The 18,336-nt window shown below is 35.7% G+C and overlaps 2 protein-coding genes across 2 annotated transcripts; both read left to right on the top strand.

The window, feature by feature from the left end:
- Window positions 1-705: 705 nt before the first annotated feature.
- Window positions 706-4,408, top strand: LOC147282015 (putative purple acid phosphatase 20). Its single transcript, XM_086246838.1, has 5 exons — window positions 706-974; window positions 2,116-2,407; window positions 2,781-3,355; window positions 3,824-3,912; window positions 4,030-4,408. The coding sequence occupies exons 1-5, from the start codon at window positions 816-818 to the stop codon at window positions 4,211-4,213; spliced, it is 1,299 nt and encodes a 432-aa protein (XP_086102964.1). The 5' UTR covers window positions 706-815; the 3' UTR covers window positions 4,214-4,408.
- Window positions 4,409-15,378: 10,970 nt separating this feature from the next.
- ZPR3 (binding protein) lies at window positions 15,379-16,869 on the top strand. Its single transcript, XM_086249241.1, has 2 exons — window positions 15,379-15,525; window positions 16,496-16,869. Exon 2 carries the CDS (start codon window positions 16,540-16,542, stop codon window positions 16,768-16,770), a length of 231 nt encoding a protein of 76 aa, XP_086105367.1. The 5' UTR covers window positions 15,379-15,525; window positions 16,496-16,539; the 3' UTR covers window positions 16,771-16,869.
- Window positions 16,870-18,336: the final 1,467 nt, after the last annotated feature.

The raw sequence follows: 18,336 nt of genomic DNA on the forward strand, positions 1-18,336 counted from the left end.
CGAAAAATAATGAGAAATTATGCAAAAAGGCATGCTAAGAGGTGAAATTGCTTAATAAGATTACTCAAGGTGTAAGGTCCAACCTCAATACAAATATTTTCTTTTTTGTTTATTTATTTTTGACTCTTGTAGGAGGTTATATGCATTAGTTTTAAAACCTCAGGGGGTGTATGTATAATTTTTGAAACTTCAGGGAGTATATGTGAAAAAACGATAAACCTCAGGGGGTGTAAGTGTAATTAACTCGTTATGAATATTATACCTTATTAATATAAATACATCATTTAATAATACTCTTATACATTAAATTAGTTATACCACATAATTACATCACGATATATCAGTTTTACCCTATAATTTTTCTTTTCTGAATACAAGCTGTCACTGCAAAGTGAACGCTATCAAAGAAGCCGTGGCCGCAATGTCACCTCCCCGAACAAAACACACAATAAAGTCAATAATAACCGAAACGGCATTGAAGCCGTGACGAAATCCATAGCAAACAATTCTCAGACCAATTAACTTTGCATATGTTATGCCTGGAATATGCCATGGGACACGTGTCCACCTGGGTGCACCTCCACGTGTCACATGAAACCGCGAAGGGAGTTTTGTCAGAAAACGCTAAAATCCAGGGGGATGATATATATGGATATTATATAAACTCCTGCTATATATACATTTATGCAATACGAGGTTGTGTTTTGGTGGATCTTTCTTTCTTTCTTTCTTTCTTTCTTTTCCATGTGAAAGATCGAGTTTTGTTTAAGATCGAAGTGTACGTTTGAATAAAGTGCCGCTTGAAACTGTTGAAGATGGCTGTGCAAGTGCAAAGGCTGCAGGGACTGTTTCTCATTTTGACGTTGTTGGCTATGTCGGGGTTGTCTGGGGGTGTCCAAGGGTATAATCGTCCATTGCCTCGCCGGAGCCTCGCTGTGCCTTCGGATGATCCGGGCTCTGCTTCTCCACAACAGGTAGGTGTACTGTCAATTCAATTCTTGCCATCTTCATAATTTTGCAGATAATTATTAATTAAACATGAAAATTACAGATATTTTTGTATGATGTTTTGGAGTTATGCAAGCAGTTTAATTTTTGTTTTTTTTTTTTTTTTGGAAAAGGCTTAAAAGCCAAATGAGGGTCTGATTTATATAGTCGGTAGATGGATGATGAACTGTCTTAATTTTGAGCTATGTTAACTGTTAAGGTGAATGTTGAATTTTTGTATGCCACGATTTCGATCTCGAGACCATGAAGAGATGCGACTCTTATTAGGCGTCGACATCTTTCACATTTGACTAAAATGCATGTGGACAATGAAATATTTATAATATTTATATGAATAACATTAATTATTAATTGCTAACATAATTTTTTTATTTGTCACATATCACATATCACATATCACATTTCCTTTTTTTTGTTTTTTAAACCTCATTTGTATAAGTAATTTTCACTTCAGTTATTATATAGTCAGTAATGTGGTTAATAGATGCGATATATACTACTTTACTTTCTTTAATAAGATTTTATTTGAGAATCTACCATTTGTCTATTATTTTTTATTGTCTTTTGAACTTAAGTTTATGACACATTCAATTGGTTTTGAGAGATGACCCAAAACGACATCTTTACATCTTAACATTGTTGAACTAATACCATTTTAAAATTCTGACATTACTAACACTTTTTTTGCATATAAAGAGACCAAAATGCTCCTTGTTTAAGTACCACACTCTAACGAGATTCGGTTCTACCATGGCTCAAGCTAGTTCAAGCCGATAACGTGTTGATTAAGAGTAAATATGGTTCATGACTGGGTATTTAAACGAGGGGTATAATGTGTCGATAAAGAGTCGATGAGGTTTATGGTTGGATATTTAAATTAGGGACATTTTGGTCATTTTTCATATAAAAAGTGTTCCTCATATGAAGATTTCAAATATCCAACCAAACCATCTAAATTGGTCATTTTGATCAATAATGTTGACATCTAAAGATGTCTTTTAATTTGGATCTTTTCCTAGCAACCCTACCAAACCATGCATGCATGCTCTTGTTATTAGTTGGTTAATTGGTTCATAAGACTTACACTATTTGTATTTGCTATTGCAGGTGCATATATCTGTGGTTGGTGCAGACAAAATGAAAGTGTCATGGATTACAGACATCCCAAGTCCCGCAAGAGTGGAATATGGCACATCACCTGGTGTTTATGGAAACTCTGCAACTGGATCTACAACTTCATATGAATATACGATGCTCTACACGTCTGGGGAAATTCATGACGTGGTCATTGGTCCATTGACACCCAAAACAGTCTATTATTACCGATGTGGCCCTAGTTCTCGAGAATTTAGTTTCAAAACCCCACCTGCTTCCTTCCCAATCAAATTCGCAGTCGCAGGTGTGGTAATATTTCATTTGTTCATAGTTGAATCTACTCTAAATCTTATTTATTTATATAAAATGAAACTAATACTTTACCCTAGAATATTACATGAACTGTGACCATGGACTCACTTTAGAATATAAATTTTATTTTGTATTGTTCTTCTACCTTAACTTCCATTTCATATTAAACTAATACTTTCCATCCAAAAATTACAAGTCCAAAAAGCTAAAGTAACATAATGACACAAATTAAACTGACATAACGATCAAAATTCAGATACTATAACTAAAATTTTGTCTTAAAATTTGAAAACAGTTGTTGCCTCTAATATAATTGATTGATTTAGTGGCCTAGCTACTCGTTTGTTATTAATTACTTAATGCAGGAGATCTTGGGCAGACTGAATGGACAAATTCAACCCTCGACCACATATCGAAAATAGAGCATGACATGTTCCTACTGCCAGGAGACTTATCCTATGCAGACCTGAAACAACCTTTATGGGACTCCTTCGGCCGCCTGGTTCAGCCACTGGCTAGCACACGGCCGTGGATGGTCACACAAGGCAACGACGAGATCGAGAAGATCCCGCTCATCCACAGCAAGGGCTTCACGGCGTACAACGCCAGGTGGCGAATGCCGTACGAGGAGAGCGGGTCGGACTCCAACCTCTACTACTCATTCAATGTGGCAGGAGTCCATGTGATCATGCTGGGGTCGTACACTGATTTCGATCCCAACTCTCCACAATACCGATGGCTGCAGGCAGATTTAGGAAAGGTTGATCGGGGAAGGACTCCTTGGATATTTGTGCTTATCCATGCCCCTTGGTACAATTCTAATACTGCTCACCAGGGTGAGAATGAATCCGTTGACATGAAGAAGGCCATGGAAGGGTTGCTCTATCAAGCTCGTGTTGATCTTGTTTTTGCAGGACATGTACATGCCTACGAGCGTTTTGTAAGTTTTCCTTCACCAAATTAATTTCTTGGCCGGGTTTATATGTTTCAGGCACCGTACCCCTTTTAGCCAAGTTGTTAATAGATGTAAGTAATTATTGGCTGACCATATTCTATGGCATGTGATGTGCTTATTAACATCTAGTCGATCATTACAATTTATGTAACAAATACGCATAATATGCTCAACTAATTGAGAGTTTCTTTGCTTGTTTTTTTCGTGATTTTTGGGTGCATATAGCGTCACAAAAACAAATATTACAAATAACTCATTTTCCATTCATTAAGGTCTCCATAAATGTGTTGCTTCTAGATAGCATTACTCTAGCTAATAAACATATCAATAGTTACATAATGTGATAAGCTAATGTGGTTAAAAAGGATGTGATTGTTTAGCATTACTCTTAACTACTTGATTTAGTTTAATTTGATATTAATCCTTTTCGATCTCTCTATTTTTTCCTCATAGACTCGCGTTTACAAGGATAGAGCTGATAGATGTGGTCCAGTGCATATTACCATTGGTGATGGTGGCAACCGTGAAGGCCTTGCCACCAAGTAAGTTGGCTTGCAGTTTTAGTTTTCTTCTTTCCTATACTTAATTAATAAATTAATTAATTACTTATTTGATGATTAAGTTTCTGCCCATTTATATAAACTTGTTTGATTATATAGGTATATAGATCCGAAACCTGAAATATCGGTCTTCAGGGAGGCCAGTTTTGGTCACGGGCAATTGGAGGTAGTGAATGCCACGCATGCACTGTGGACATGGCATAGGAATGAAGATCAGGTGACTGTTGCAAGTGACTCCCTTTGGATCACAAGCCTCTTGGCTGATCCTGCTTGCAGAAATTAAACTCTAATCAGAATATGAATCTATCTGTAACTCCCATTAATCCAAATAAGATAGAAAAAAAAAAAGAGTAAACTTGATAGGGGTCCCCTATAGTACGTATTTTTGTTATTATCCGAGAAAGTACAATAAATTAAGTTGCTCATGTGTTAGCACCGCTTTATTTTAAAGGAGCACGTACAGTATGTTTTTTAGTTAGAAGATGGTCTTCGATGGATTCATGGATTGTATTACTTTTGACTATCTTATAACCCATATTGATTCTAAAATAAAGTTATCTAGTTTTGGTCTCAAAAATAAGTCTAGAAGAAATAGGTTTTATTCTTCAATACATGGCTCTGCGGATCAGGAACACATATATAGGGACAATGCCATTTTATCCAATTATTTTGTTAGAATTGAGACATTTACTTTAGTAAAGTACTATTCAATCAACACAAATATTTAATATTAGATTTTTAGATAGGGGGATTGACTTTGTTTAAACTTTTGGGTGGCTTAAAATTAAACTTGGACAGTAATTGCATAACTTGCCTAACCCTTGAGCTGACTGATTATGATGATCTAAATATTTAGGAAAATGATGTTTGTCTCAATAATTTTTCACAACTTTAGTTTCCCAACTGATATATCATCAAATTATTTAACAAAGTTTATCTTATTCTTTCGTAAGTTTTTATAATTTTTTTGTAAAGTTTAATGTATGAATGTCTAGTGTGTTAGGAAAAAAAAATTTGGGTGAAAACATTAGGAAAAATAAGATTTTCCAAATAATTAGTATTAGGTCAAAATAAACTTTTTATTATTATTATTATTATTATAGTCCATAATTTATACCACCCAATTATAGCAAAAAATTTGTTGCCGCCCCCAGCCATTACCCAACAAACCAGCCGCACCCTAAACACATCCTACCAATAGTTTAGGCTTCATAATTACTAGAATTTACATCTATGCCATTAACCAAGCCCACAGCCCAAAAAACCGTTGGAAGCCCACAAATTGCCAGAAGCCCACAAAATTCCAAAAACCCACAAACAAATATCCCACGATCTCCATCACGAAAACAGTTTCAGACCCTCTCTCTCCTACGAAAACAGTTTCAGAACCCATCCCAGTTCAATTTTCCCCACTCCCCCCTCCAAGACATGCTGACGCACGCTGAAACCACTGTAACTGAATTTTGGTGAAACAGTTTTTTTTTTTTCTAGAATTGAAGTTTTTGTTAAAACTCAATATTTCGCTAAAACTAAAATCAAACACTGAAATTGAATTTCATTACACTAAAACTGAATTTCAAGAATTCAGTTACACTGAAACTGAATTTCAAGAATTCAATTACACTGAAACTAAATTTCAGAAATTCAGTTACACTGAATTGAAGAATTCAGTTATAAATTCACTTACTGAAACTGAATTAAGTGATGAAACAATTACATCTTAACTAAAATGCAATTACACCTTAATTAAAAAACAATTACACATTTACTAAAACAATTACACTTCACTAAAACAGTTACACCTTCACTAAAACAGTTATACCTTCACTAAAACAGTTACACCTTTACATGACAAAAAATAACAATTATATCAATTCATGCGTCGCGAGTACATGACAGTCGCCACTGCCTCGATCTGTTTCTACCTGCAAATTTGATTCATCATATTTCAGAACCATAATTTCATTCAAAATTCATTTAAAACTCATGTTTCACAAACTGAAACTGTTTAAGGAAGTGAAACTGACTTTTCTAGAACTGAAACTGAATTTACACAGTTGCACTAATTAAAGAAACTGAAACTGAATTTACTGAATTCAGTTGCCCTTTTCAATCGTCGAGGTACCTGTTTAAGACCAGACAGTTCAACAAATCAAACAAGGTTCACAAAATTGTTCGTTCAACGGCCGAGTCGGGCGGTGACCACCACGCACGGTGGCTACCCAGTCCCAATCAACACACATAAAATCACAGAACTCACCCAAAAATATTCTCGGACCTCAAATTGAGCTTTTAGGATTCGGAGGAGGCTGAACAGTAAAAAAAAACACCCAACCCGCCGCCACAAGTGGCTGATCTAGCGGTGACAGCAGCAGCCCAACCTGAAAACCAAGATTTGAGTTAAAACAACCCAACCAATAGCAAGAGCAGATCGAGGGGACAAAGATTGATACCTGGATCGACAGAAAACACCACCAAAATCGGCCCGAGAACCGCCGGAGAAGCCAACGATGCGAACCATCATCATAGGCTCAACATGACGCGAGAACTCAGATGGATCGATGATCGGAGCACACCATCGTGACGAGCTCGATGAGAGGAAGAATTCTGAGCCGGAGTTGGGCCGCGAAGTCGCCGGAAACGGCGAGAGCCGTTGGCGTTGACCCACTGTGCGCGGGTTGGGTTTTATGTTCGGGGTGTTTCTGGGTGAAACGAATACCAAGGGAAGAGAGAGAGGAGAGAGGCGAGTTCAACGGGCCAAAAACCACCTTCATCCGCCGCCGGACGCGCTGGTGACAGAGGCGGCGAAGGTGAGTTCTCGCTAGCAGGGGAGAGATGTGAGAGAGAGAGTGAAAATGAGAAATGAAATTTCAAAACTGATTTTTAATAGCCATGGGTTATAATCAGAATTTTCAAAATAGAAGGGGTCAAATCTAGCTGGGTATAGGTTGACTATGGGGTTTTGAGAGAGGTTAAATGTCCAATAGGGGTTAGGAAATAGTTTTATTAAGAGTGGAGGTTTATAAATAACCAAATTCAAACTTGGGGGTTTAAATAGTTTACAGTTATTATTAATCAACTGTTATTCATTAAACTTGAATTCAGGATTTACTCTATAGAAGGAAACTGATTGTCATCCAGACCAAATGGTCATTGACTTAAGTTAAATGAACTCATCATCATATAGTCCACAAAGGTGAAGAGTTGTATAAAAAAATAAATTAAAAAAAAAAAACAAGATAAAACATCCTTCTCTCTAGGGCTGGGTCGGTTTGCCCGAAAAACCGAGACCGTATCCGAAACCGCTCCAATCGATGCCGAGAATAACCGTACCGGAGAGAAACCGTACCGAGATATCGGTTTGCCAACCGAACCGGTATGTTCGGTTCCGGTTCCGGTTCTCAGATCTTAGAACCGTCAGTTTACCGAACCGAACCGAGTATATATAACATTTAATTTAAATATTACATTTTTATACATTTCTATATCTTAAAATACCTTTCTATATACATTTATATACATTTTTATAATTTATATAAAAAATATATAAATTTATAAATCCTAAACCCTAAACCCTTTCTATACCCTAAGCCCTATAATTAATAATTTATATGTTTTTTAATTTATATAATACATTTCTATATAAAAACTAATTAAAAATACCCTAAACTAATATTATAACATATCCTAAACAATTTATACCATATAACTATAAACTAAATATTAAACCCTATATCATATTCTTATATCTCATACCCTAAACCCTATTGTGTATTTTATCAAATCTTATACCTTATAAGGCTTATTATATCCTACACTGATATATTATATACCATAAGACTATAATTGATAATAATTTAATAATTTATAGTTGGTATATAACTAATAACAATTGTCTATATAAATGTTTAGCATGATAATATGATAATAGTCTATAACTAATAACTATAATCTATAGATGTTTAAAGTATAGAAATGTATTATATAAAATATATTTTATATAAATTATAAAATATATTTAATACAAGTAAAAACTCTAAATCCCAAAATATCCTAATGTCTAAATTACTAAAATACTAATTTTTTTTTTATTTTCTCTTTCTTCCCCATTCTTTTTTATACTTCTCTAAACCAAAAAGGTTTGTTCCCATCAAAATTACTTGACACATACAGCTACAACCAGAGAAATTGACATTTACTCACTTCTAAAAGAAACAGACCTATATAACCCCATCTAAACCCTTTTTTCTCTGTGCGTGCGCACTGCCCAATGCCCCACCTTCCTCCCTATTCTTATCTTCCTCTTTATTTTCTCTGTAACCATTTCCTCTCTTATTCTCTCTCACTTTCTCTCCCTGCGCGACCGTGCCCGGCCAAGATTCACCGTCACCGGCCACCTCCCAGCAATCCAAGGCCATTGGTCGACTCCCCAAGCCGGCGCCAACACAACCCAGCCGCCACCTAGCTCGGCCGGCCTCCCCATGCGACGGAATCACCGCTCCAAGCCGTGCCTTCCTCGCCCCGGATTTCTTCAAATTCCGGCGGTATTTTCCGTCGACCCAAGTATCAAAGTTTATCCTCTCTTCATTCTCCATCTAATTATATAAATGGATTGGGTTGTTGCTTAAAACTGAAAACCCTCTGTCTCGCTGCCCTCTCGCCACCCATTCGTCGCACCGTGTCGGTCAAGGCCCATACCGAGCCGAGCCGACCGAAAATGCCGGTCAACCGAGTGCCGGTTTACCGGCATTTCGGTTCCGGTCTCGGTAACCAAAAGGGCCATCCGAGGGGGTCCGGTCGGTTGCCGGTTTGGGGTTCTCGGTTCGGTAACCGGACCGAACCCACCCCTACTTTTCTCTCTCTCTCTCTCTCTCTCTCTCTCTCTCTCTCTCTCTCTTTCTCTCTCTCTCTCTCTCTTTTTAAGAAATGGTAATTCATAAATTAACCAATGTTGACATCAGGTGCCACAGTGTCGACCAACCAAGTAGGGCATTCATCCCACAAAATTGGTTCCAAAACGTAAGCGCAAACCTAACGAGAGCATGAGCGGCAAATTACAAACACGAGAATTATAAAAAAAAACTAAAGAACTAAAATTACTAGAGAGAAACTTAATCTCTTCAAGTAACAATCCTTCATATGAGAGTGACATACTAAACCTCACTAGTGACCGCCTTAATCGCTAGATGTGCACCGAAAACAAGACCACATCTTGAAAGACACAATCCCTCGCCACCAAGCGGCTGAGACACTGCCACAAGTACCTCCCCCTTATCATCCCGACCAATAACCCCAAGTCCATAAACACAGTCGACACTCCTTGTAGAAGCATTCAATTCACATCCAACCAAACCACACAGATGGTGGTCGAGACCACTTGACCTGCGAGGTAACCCCAGCTGCCCAAGAAAGAGAGAACTGACCACCTCATTCACTAATTATTTTTCTTAGTCTAATTGAGCTCATTATTGTAAGTATAGATACACCATCTTAATGAAAACAAAAACACAAAAACACAAAAAAAAAAAAAAAAACACCATGCTAATTAATGTGTGGACTGCACTAACCCAAACTACAACAGTCTTTTCTCAATATCTAGATTTTTTTAGTAGGAACCCAATGAAAAGATAATTGGGCCTTCTAAATGGACCTAGTGATTTGATTACTACACTCAACAAATTTCATAATATCAATTTTCCCTTTATTTAATATTTCTTTAAAATTTATTGGAAAAAAAGTAAAATAAGATTAGATTTGGGAGTACTAATAGCCCTCCCCCTTATTTTACTTGTACATTTATTTGCATATTTTATTAAATGTTTTTGGAGTAGCAGTAGTACCTTTGCATGATGAGTTGGTTGATGGCCCATTTGCCACTGAATGGACTGAGATAAGCTAAAAATTTATTATGCTACAAGGGAGTCCAACAACAAATTTCTCAAGGATGACCTGCAACAGTGTATGTTGGACATTTAATATGGAAATATTGATCATGACTGTGGAAGAAGAATATGCTCTTGTCATCAGTGCAGCCAACAAAATTTCAACCATAACCCATCCCCCATCCACAACCAAAATGATAGATTTCCATTAATTGTTCACATACTCGGATTTTAATGACCTTAAGAAATGCGTACGAGTAAAATAATAGTAAATTCATAACCACTTTTTCCATCAAAGTTTTGTAATGTAGGATAATTCTATTAGCAGACTTTATGTTATGTCCTATCACTAGTCACTACCTTGTTTGCCAATAGTTTGCAATAATACTGGTGTAGGTAATCGAAGACTGCCATACTTATTTGCCTCCTAAAATTTGAGCACCATCCTTTTTGATTCATAACGATGTTTTTAAAAGTCAAATTGGTGGTTATAATTTTCTTGTTTTATGATGAACTAAACTGTAGCTCTGATGGGAAGTTACTTATGTATAGTTTCCTCCACCAGAGTGAACAATAATACTTTGGGTTTATAATGTTGCATAAAGCATACTTTCGATCTGTATCTGCAATAGTATTACACTCATAGAATGGACTTTCTTGGGTTGTGGATAAAGATTAAAGAGGTTTGTGTATATATATTGGCAAAGGATGAAGGTAGATGATTTGGTTTCCCCATTAATCATTTACCTCTTTCCAAAGTTGTAATCTGATTATGGAATGAAATATTGGCCACGGTTTATGAAATAGATTATAATATTAAAGATACCAACTATTATCTCATTTGTTGTAAATAAATAAAGTTGAGAATAAACTTACTCATTAAATAAATGAAACACTACCACATTAATTAAAATTCAAAAATTTAAAATTATAGTCAATAACTCTGACACTACTCTCAGACGGAATGAATGGAATATAGTCATACTCTGTTTTCTCAGAGATGCAGTGGTGGCTCTGCCCAAATCAACTTGCTAGCATCTACAAAACTGACCATTTATGAGTGGGACAAACCATTCATATGAATATATGATCATGGGTGGATCTAGTAATGGGCAAAAAGAGTCAATTGACCCTATGAATTCAATTTATTTCCCCAAGATTTTGTGTGTTTGCCCCTTTGAATTTTAATATATTTACTTAAAATATCAGATATAATGTGTTTAACAAAATGCCTTAAAAAGACAATTAAAATAATACTATAAAGTTTCTTTCATTTTAAGGTTGAGAGTTTTTTTTTTTCTCTTTCTTATGACTATGAGTAAAATTTTTAGATCTACCACTGTGTAAAATAATACTTCACAGTTCCTTCATTTTAAGGTAAAAATTTGAGAGCTTCTTTTATCTCATTCTAACCTATCAAATTTTTTAAATCCTTATGATGATTATACATTGCTCAAATTCTTTTCAATCACTAAAGATTGCTTTTAAGAAGTTTATGCAACAAATTGTCACATGCATCCAATTAGAACTCAAAATGGGTAGTACAAAATCCAGATTGCAAGTAGCTAGAAACTCTAGCCCACCTACAACCGTGTGAACTCATTGTGGGATTCAAGTAGTGATCTTTAGATTCAATCTTTCAGGCCAACCGAACCAAGAACATATGGATTGATCTTACACGTGTGGTCCCCTAAAATTACCACCCTAAAAGTTAAAATTATCAAACCCTAAGCTCACGTGTAGGGTTCAATGCACTTACTAACCATAATAATGTAGAATTTCATCATTAGCTATGCAGGAATTGGAATTATGTGAAATCATTAAAAACGACTTCAGAAAAAGCAGTCCTCTTTGAAAACCCTTGCAATGTTGATGAGGTCATGCCCAAAAGCCCATGGGCTTAGCTAGCTCTTTTAAAATACACACATAAAACCCCAACCTCCCCAACTCATCATCCGTGGGTCACCTAAGACTATGACCCTGCCAATAGGAACACAAACTCCCCCCATGATTAAAAGCCGAAATTTGGGATAAAATCATGAAAATCTCAAGCCTTTCACGTGTCTCACATCAATGCCATCCAATCAAATTACAGGGGTCAACTGTCTTTGTTTCCCCATGGGTGATGCAATCATCTGCATTTTCTCTTTCTCCAATTTTTGTTTGGGTAAATAAAGGGGCATTACCCATATGGAGGTCTCTGCATAATTGTAATTATAGGCAATGTGCATGATGATGGGTGTTCATGAATGCCTGTGAAATTATCTGTGGCCATGCAAATCTCTTGAGCACTGCCATAAGGCATTTATGAAAACAAACAACCCCTAACCCTTTGAATCATGAAACCCCATGTATTTGTTTTTTCTTTTTAACCTCTCTGTTTTCTTCTTTTTTGATGGGTATTAAAGGGTGGCTAAAAAATTGCTGCAAAAAGTAAAATGGGTATTTAAGAAGGGGTTTCAAGGATTACAAGGGGGAGAGAACCATTATTATTGGGGATGGCCATCATTGGTTGTTTCAGAACAGATTTATTATAGGGCTTTAGATTCATTCATTACACACTAAGTCAATTTGAGTCCACACTCTTGGAGGGCTGTGCAGAGCACCCTTTTGCCCCAATCTATTGGTTGACTGGATAATACTTTGAATGACTTTGAATGACGGGTGGATTGACCCGGTATATTTAGTACCATTATTTTTATTTGAAGAGGGAAAAAAGTGAGAGTCCAACTGTTAATGTTGGTTGATGCATGAAATTAAATTTCAAAAAGTTAAATTTTTTTAAGGTTTCGAAGTATTACCGAAATTTTGTTAAAAATTTCAATTGTTTTAGTTTAAATTTTCAACGAAAACGAAAATTCTTTTGAAATTTTCAAATTTTTGAACCTTGAAATCCGAAATTTAATTTTTTTTATCCAACTTATTAGAGCAGAAAAGTAACTATCTTAATACTTCAAATTTGATTGAAATTTTTTCATATAACTATTCTATATAATTTTCTTATTACAAACTAGTCATATAAGGTATGAGAGATGAGTTATATACAACGGTTATATACAAGATTTTTCTATTCTTAATTGGACATTACTTAGGTCACCCCACGGTTGACCTCCATATACACCCAACCCCTCCCCCCCCAAATGATTGTTCGTCAATTAAGGCTTATGATTGAAATAGTTCATTTATTAGATTACCTATTAAAGATTATCTTTGCAAAAAATCAACTCAATCGGAAATCATTTGAGTATATAACTGTTATCAAATAAATGGACGATTTGGTTAAGAAATCATTATTTAAATACAAATTGTCCATTTATTCTATTTATTCGATAACAGTTATATAACCAAACAATTTTCGATTGAGTTAATTTTTTACAAAGATAATTTTTAATTTGTGACCTAAAAAATGAACGGTTCAAATCCTAAACATGTACTGTCGAACAAGCATTTTTAAAAAGTGGGATGACCTTGCAGTACCCCTTCGGGGTGATCTAAGCACTGTCCTTCTTAATTTTCTTATTACAAACTAGTCATGTAAGTTATGAGAGATGAATTATATACAATCGTTATATACAATATAATTTTTTTTTTCAAATTTAGACCTTTAAATTTGGGCCCAATTCATGTTAGTTTTATTTTTGTCTGTATTACCTTAGGTCCAAATATAAGATCATATCTGTTAAACTCTAAACAAAAAGTTGTAGCCCAAATCTAAAGGCCTAATATTTTAGATTAAACTCTGTACTTAACCCAAATGCTCAATAATTTTATATGACAAATTACCCTTAAACCAAAAATACAAACAATAAAATGAAAGTCTATTTTTTAATAGTTTGTCTCAAGCCCCCAAAAGCCCAAGGCCCGCCATAGAAGTTAGCAATATTACTCTTGTAGTTTATTCTTCTGTATGTTAATAAAAATTGTATATTTAATAGTCCTATACTCCTATATTGAATAAGTGATTGTCTAACACTAAAAATAAGTGATTGCCAAGTATAACGTTATGTGTTTTTTCTTTCTATTTCTTAGAATAATTTATATGTATAAATATATATAGGCCATTTCTTACACAAACGATTCCACATGCGTATGTCCGACTCCTCAAATTAAACTAGCCTCTATTAATTTGATTTGGGTTACTTGTTAAAAATACGATGATAAACTCTAAATCCAAGTCCTAACAAGTATTTTTATCTTAAAAATATGATGTTTTGAAATAACACCTGCTAGGCTGCTAGTGTGCTAGGTATGGATCACATGGCATTTTAAGTTTTCTTAAATTTGCAGAGGTGGGTATTTGGTATTTTGGTGAACGTTGTTTTGAGAAAAATTGAAAATGAAAAAACAACCGTTGAGGTCAAAAAGGTCATCTTAGGCATTGCCAGCCCATGGATTCAAACCCCATAATTAGATTGATGTAAGCAAAGCCCCAAATGAGGAGTGAAATGAACGAGCTCCACGAGGGGAAGCAAAAGCCAGTGGACAAATTTACCCCTGGGATGATAGACCCATCCAAAACACCACCTGTCAACCATGATGTTTCACGTTAAGCCACTCATAAAGTCATAACCCATGAGGGCAATGAGGGCTTGAAGCTGGCCGGCCCCAACTCTTCACCCCCTCCCATTATTTCAAGCTCACCCCCTAAATTTGGCCAAAAAAGAAAAACCATGATACTACCTTGGCCTATAATTATGATTGTAATAACGCAAAACAAAACACTATCAATGGGTGCAAATCGTGCAAGTTGTGGCCAGAGGGTAAAATGGTCATTTGGTTGACCCTAAACAAGTACCCTTTTGCTACAAGGTAACCCTAAACCCCTACCCTACTCAAATGGTCATTTGGGTTGTCTACAAAACACCGATTTAGGCACATAACACTGTTTATTAATATTATTATTTCACATTTGGGGTTGTCCATATATGGATACAACTTTGATATGACCCAAAAGATACAATATAGCAGATAGATTTATTGACCAAAATGACAAAATGCAACAAAAATTTAAAAATTATGGCTGAAATTGATTATTGCCAACAGTTCCCAACACAAAGAAAATGATGAAATTGAAAGGGAATAAATTACAAAAATAGAAGATGAAGAACAGCTTGAACAAGAAGAGGGTGTGGTGTAGTGAACTGTAGCATAAATAAAACAAAAGAGTAATTGATGATGGAGAGAAGGATGTGGAGGGAGGGAGGAAGGGGTGGTGATGATGGTTTAGAACCCAATCCAAACCATCATTGCGAATCTTGGGATGGCCTAGCCCACCATCATTTTACAAGCCCTAGCCATAAGTCCCATAATTGTCCCTCTCTCTCATATCCATAACTAAATGACCAAAATGCCCCTAACTAGCCTCTCTGCCAAAACCCAAAAAACCCATCATCATTCACATGACGCCATATCGATCATCATAGAAACCAAAACACAAAAATCTTTTAGGCTCCTAACCGGCCGCCTTCCATGCTTACACATGCATGATTGTTGTGTCAGAGAGAGAGGGGCATGTCCCCCCCCCCCTCATGAGCCCTCTCTGTTTCTCTCTCAAGCTTTCTCTCTGCATTTTGCTCTATAAATTAACACCCTCTTTGTTCCCTTTGTCCCTCACTCACCTTCACACACAAACTCTTCCTTTTTCACTGCTATTTCTTGTTACAAACCAGATTGCTTCCTCTGCTAAAGCTCTCTAACCAACCACCTTCAAAAGGTGACTCCTTTATTCATTTTTTTTATCTAACATATAAACACCTTCTCTCTCTCTCTCTCTCTCTCTCTCATAAGGTACACATGATGTTATTTTCATGAGGCCCTTCTTGTTCTTGTATGAGAATTGCTAGCTAGAGGATAGTTCACATTGGTTTGTTGTAGTTTCTTCTTTATTTGTCTGTTCCACACCTCATTTTGAGGAGAGAATGTCTCTGCCTTTAGAATGTTTCTCACATTGGATTCTCCAACATTTGTTTTTTAATGGTTCTCTCTCTCTCTCTCTCTCTCTCTCTCTATGTGGAACTTCCATTTTCATTTTCTTATTCTTAAAATTAATAATTTCAATCATACCCTCCTTCTCGAATATGCAAAAGGAGCATGAATTGTATTTGTGAATGCTCTTCCAATGAAACAGAGAGGTTCAAGTCTGCAGCTTGGTTTTTGATTTTATCCTTTTCTTTTATGTATGGGAAGCCGAAAGACACCATTTTTCATTGAGTGCAGTTTTAGACTACTTATTATTCCATCTCTCTTTTCTTTACTAGCAAACAACCCACTTAGCACTCTATATATATCTAGCATAGTGGTCCAAAATTTGTTAAGTTGCTCTGCTTTCCTCTGTTTTCATCTCCTTCTTTTGTAAAACCATCATCAATATATCTAGTAAAGCAGTGGAGAAAGCAAAATATTGATTGTTGCACATTGAAATCTGTTTTTGAACCTTAATCAGTAATTGGGTAACATTTCTTTGATTCAATATGTTTATTTTCTTATCATTTTCTTTTATATGGGAATTAATCACACTTTAATGCTTCTTTATTACCTATGCTTTGAGTATTTTTACAATTAAAAATGTCTGAAAATGTGTTGTAAAATATAGTATAATGGTACTGTCTCTATGTGCAATAAAGAATATTATTATCTGAGACTCTTTTTTTCTGATACTGTTTTTTGGTGTGGTTTTGTTTCAGGGGCATCATCACAGGAAAACCAAAAAAACTTAATTTTCACAGCAATGGAAAGGCTGAACTCAAAGCTGTACTTGCAGAACTGCTACATAATGAAAGAGAATGAGAGGCTAAGGAAGAAAGCACAGCTTCTCAACCAAGAGAATCAAGTCCTGCTTTCTGAGCTGAAGCAGAAGCTGTCCAAGACAAACCCAAAAGCCAATGCAGCAGCAAACACTATTCCTGACCTCAACCTCAGCTCTACCTCCACCTCAAATCCTTCCAGTTCCAGCAACTAAATAAGTAGCTGGGTAAAAGACCAACCCCACTAGGACTTACCTTTTTTGTGTAATAGCTTAGTCAAACAGTGGTAGTTCCAGTTTTAGATACATAGGACAAGTAGTAGCAGTAAGTATCTTTCTATCAAGGATACCTCTGCTTCATCTATTTCCATATCTTATCAGTGTTTTCTTTTTTGGGGGGGGGCTTAGGATATAATTAACTTGCTGGGTCTACAAGGTAACAAGGATATGTATCAAGCCATCTCTCTGCTAGAAACAAATATAATATCATTTTAGCTTTAGCTCTCTCTCTCTCTCTCTCTCTCTACTGCAAACTGTTCAACTGAAAATCCAAATTGGAATTAGTGCTCTCCACTAATTGCTAATTTGGTACAAGCCAGGAATCCATCCAACCTCAGTATGTACAATTTATCTCTAAACAAAAATAAAATAAAATATGGATTACTGCATTCATTCACGTTTAGGTTTATGAATGCTTGAAAATATGCTTCACAATGTCCAAATCACATGTTTTTCATGAATCCCATAATCTACTTTAACCCAAAAATTAAAAATTAAAAAGAAGTAAGAAAAAAAGGATAAATATAAAGTTGCATATTGCTCCTATTTTATCAAGAATTCAAATTTTCTGTACCCCATTTTTCCATTTTCATCTTATTGATAACATCTCCTACCTTGTTGCACACTTGATAGAGCATACCTCTGCATTTCATAATTCTCACTTTTATACATACTATTTATCAAAACACAAACACAAACACGTGAAAGACACAGATGGACAAACTGTAAATTCCACATGGCAAAATAGTTCAACATGTGGGTTATGTGCAAAGAGCCAAATACTTAATGGGCAAACTGGTTCATGCCCAGAGATTATACAGCCAAAAACAGAAGTAAGCAAATAGACAGATTGCTTTGTTGTTTTGTTTTTTATTTTCAGAAAGGATTAATATTAATATTAAAAGAAAAGAAAATGAAATAATTTTAATTTGAAAAAGAGGCTTTTCATTCAGATTCTATTTGAGAAGAAAGAAGAGAGTGATGGGAGGATCTAATCAGAGGCAACGTCATCAAAAGATTCAGCACACACGAAGTCAATGAGGGTTTATGTAGTTTGAAAAGATTCAAAAAAAAAAAAAAAGTGGTAACCCACAGCATCAAACTCATGGACATGACAGGGCCTCTTAGCATATCCTTGGGTTGACCATCACACAACATTCAGAATGTCCAATCAAACCTCAGAATGTGTCTAACAAACCCCTACTATGGCTATGGACCTCTCTTGATGAGACCACCATACCTCAGCAAAGTTGAAGGTTGAAAAAGAGCACCAAGGGTATGATGACTGAAATTTCCCTCCAAGACCCAGAAAGAGGGTTCAGCCAATGAGCCAACAGATAAATTTCAGACCCAAAATTTATTTCAATGAACCCAAATGCTTAGATGGGGTTCTGTCTTTGCCATTGTGCTATACTTGTTTTAATTGTTTTCACATTGTGTCCTTAAGATTATGGCCATCATGACAATATCTAAGAAGTTTGAAGTGTGGAAGAAGGTATGTAA

Source organism: Dryas octopetala, chromosome 6 (genome assembly GCF_963921425.1).
Source record: "Dryas octopetala chromosome 6, drDryOcto1.1, whole genome shotgun sequence".
Classification (NCBI taxonomy): domain Eukaryota; kingdom Viridiplantae; phylum Streptophyta; class Magnoliopsida; order Rosales; family Rosaceae; genus Dryas; species Dryas octopetala.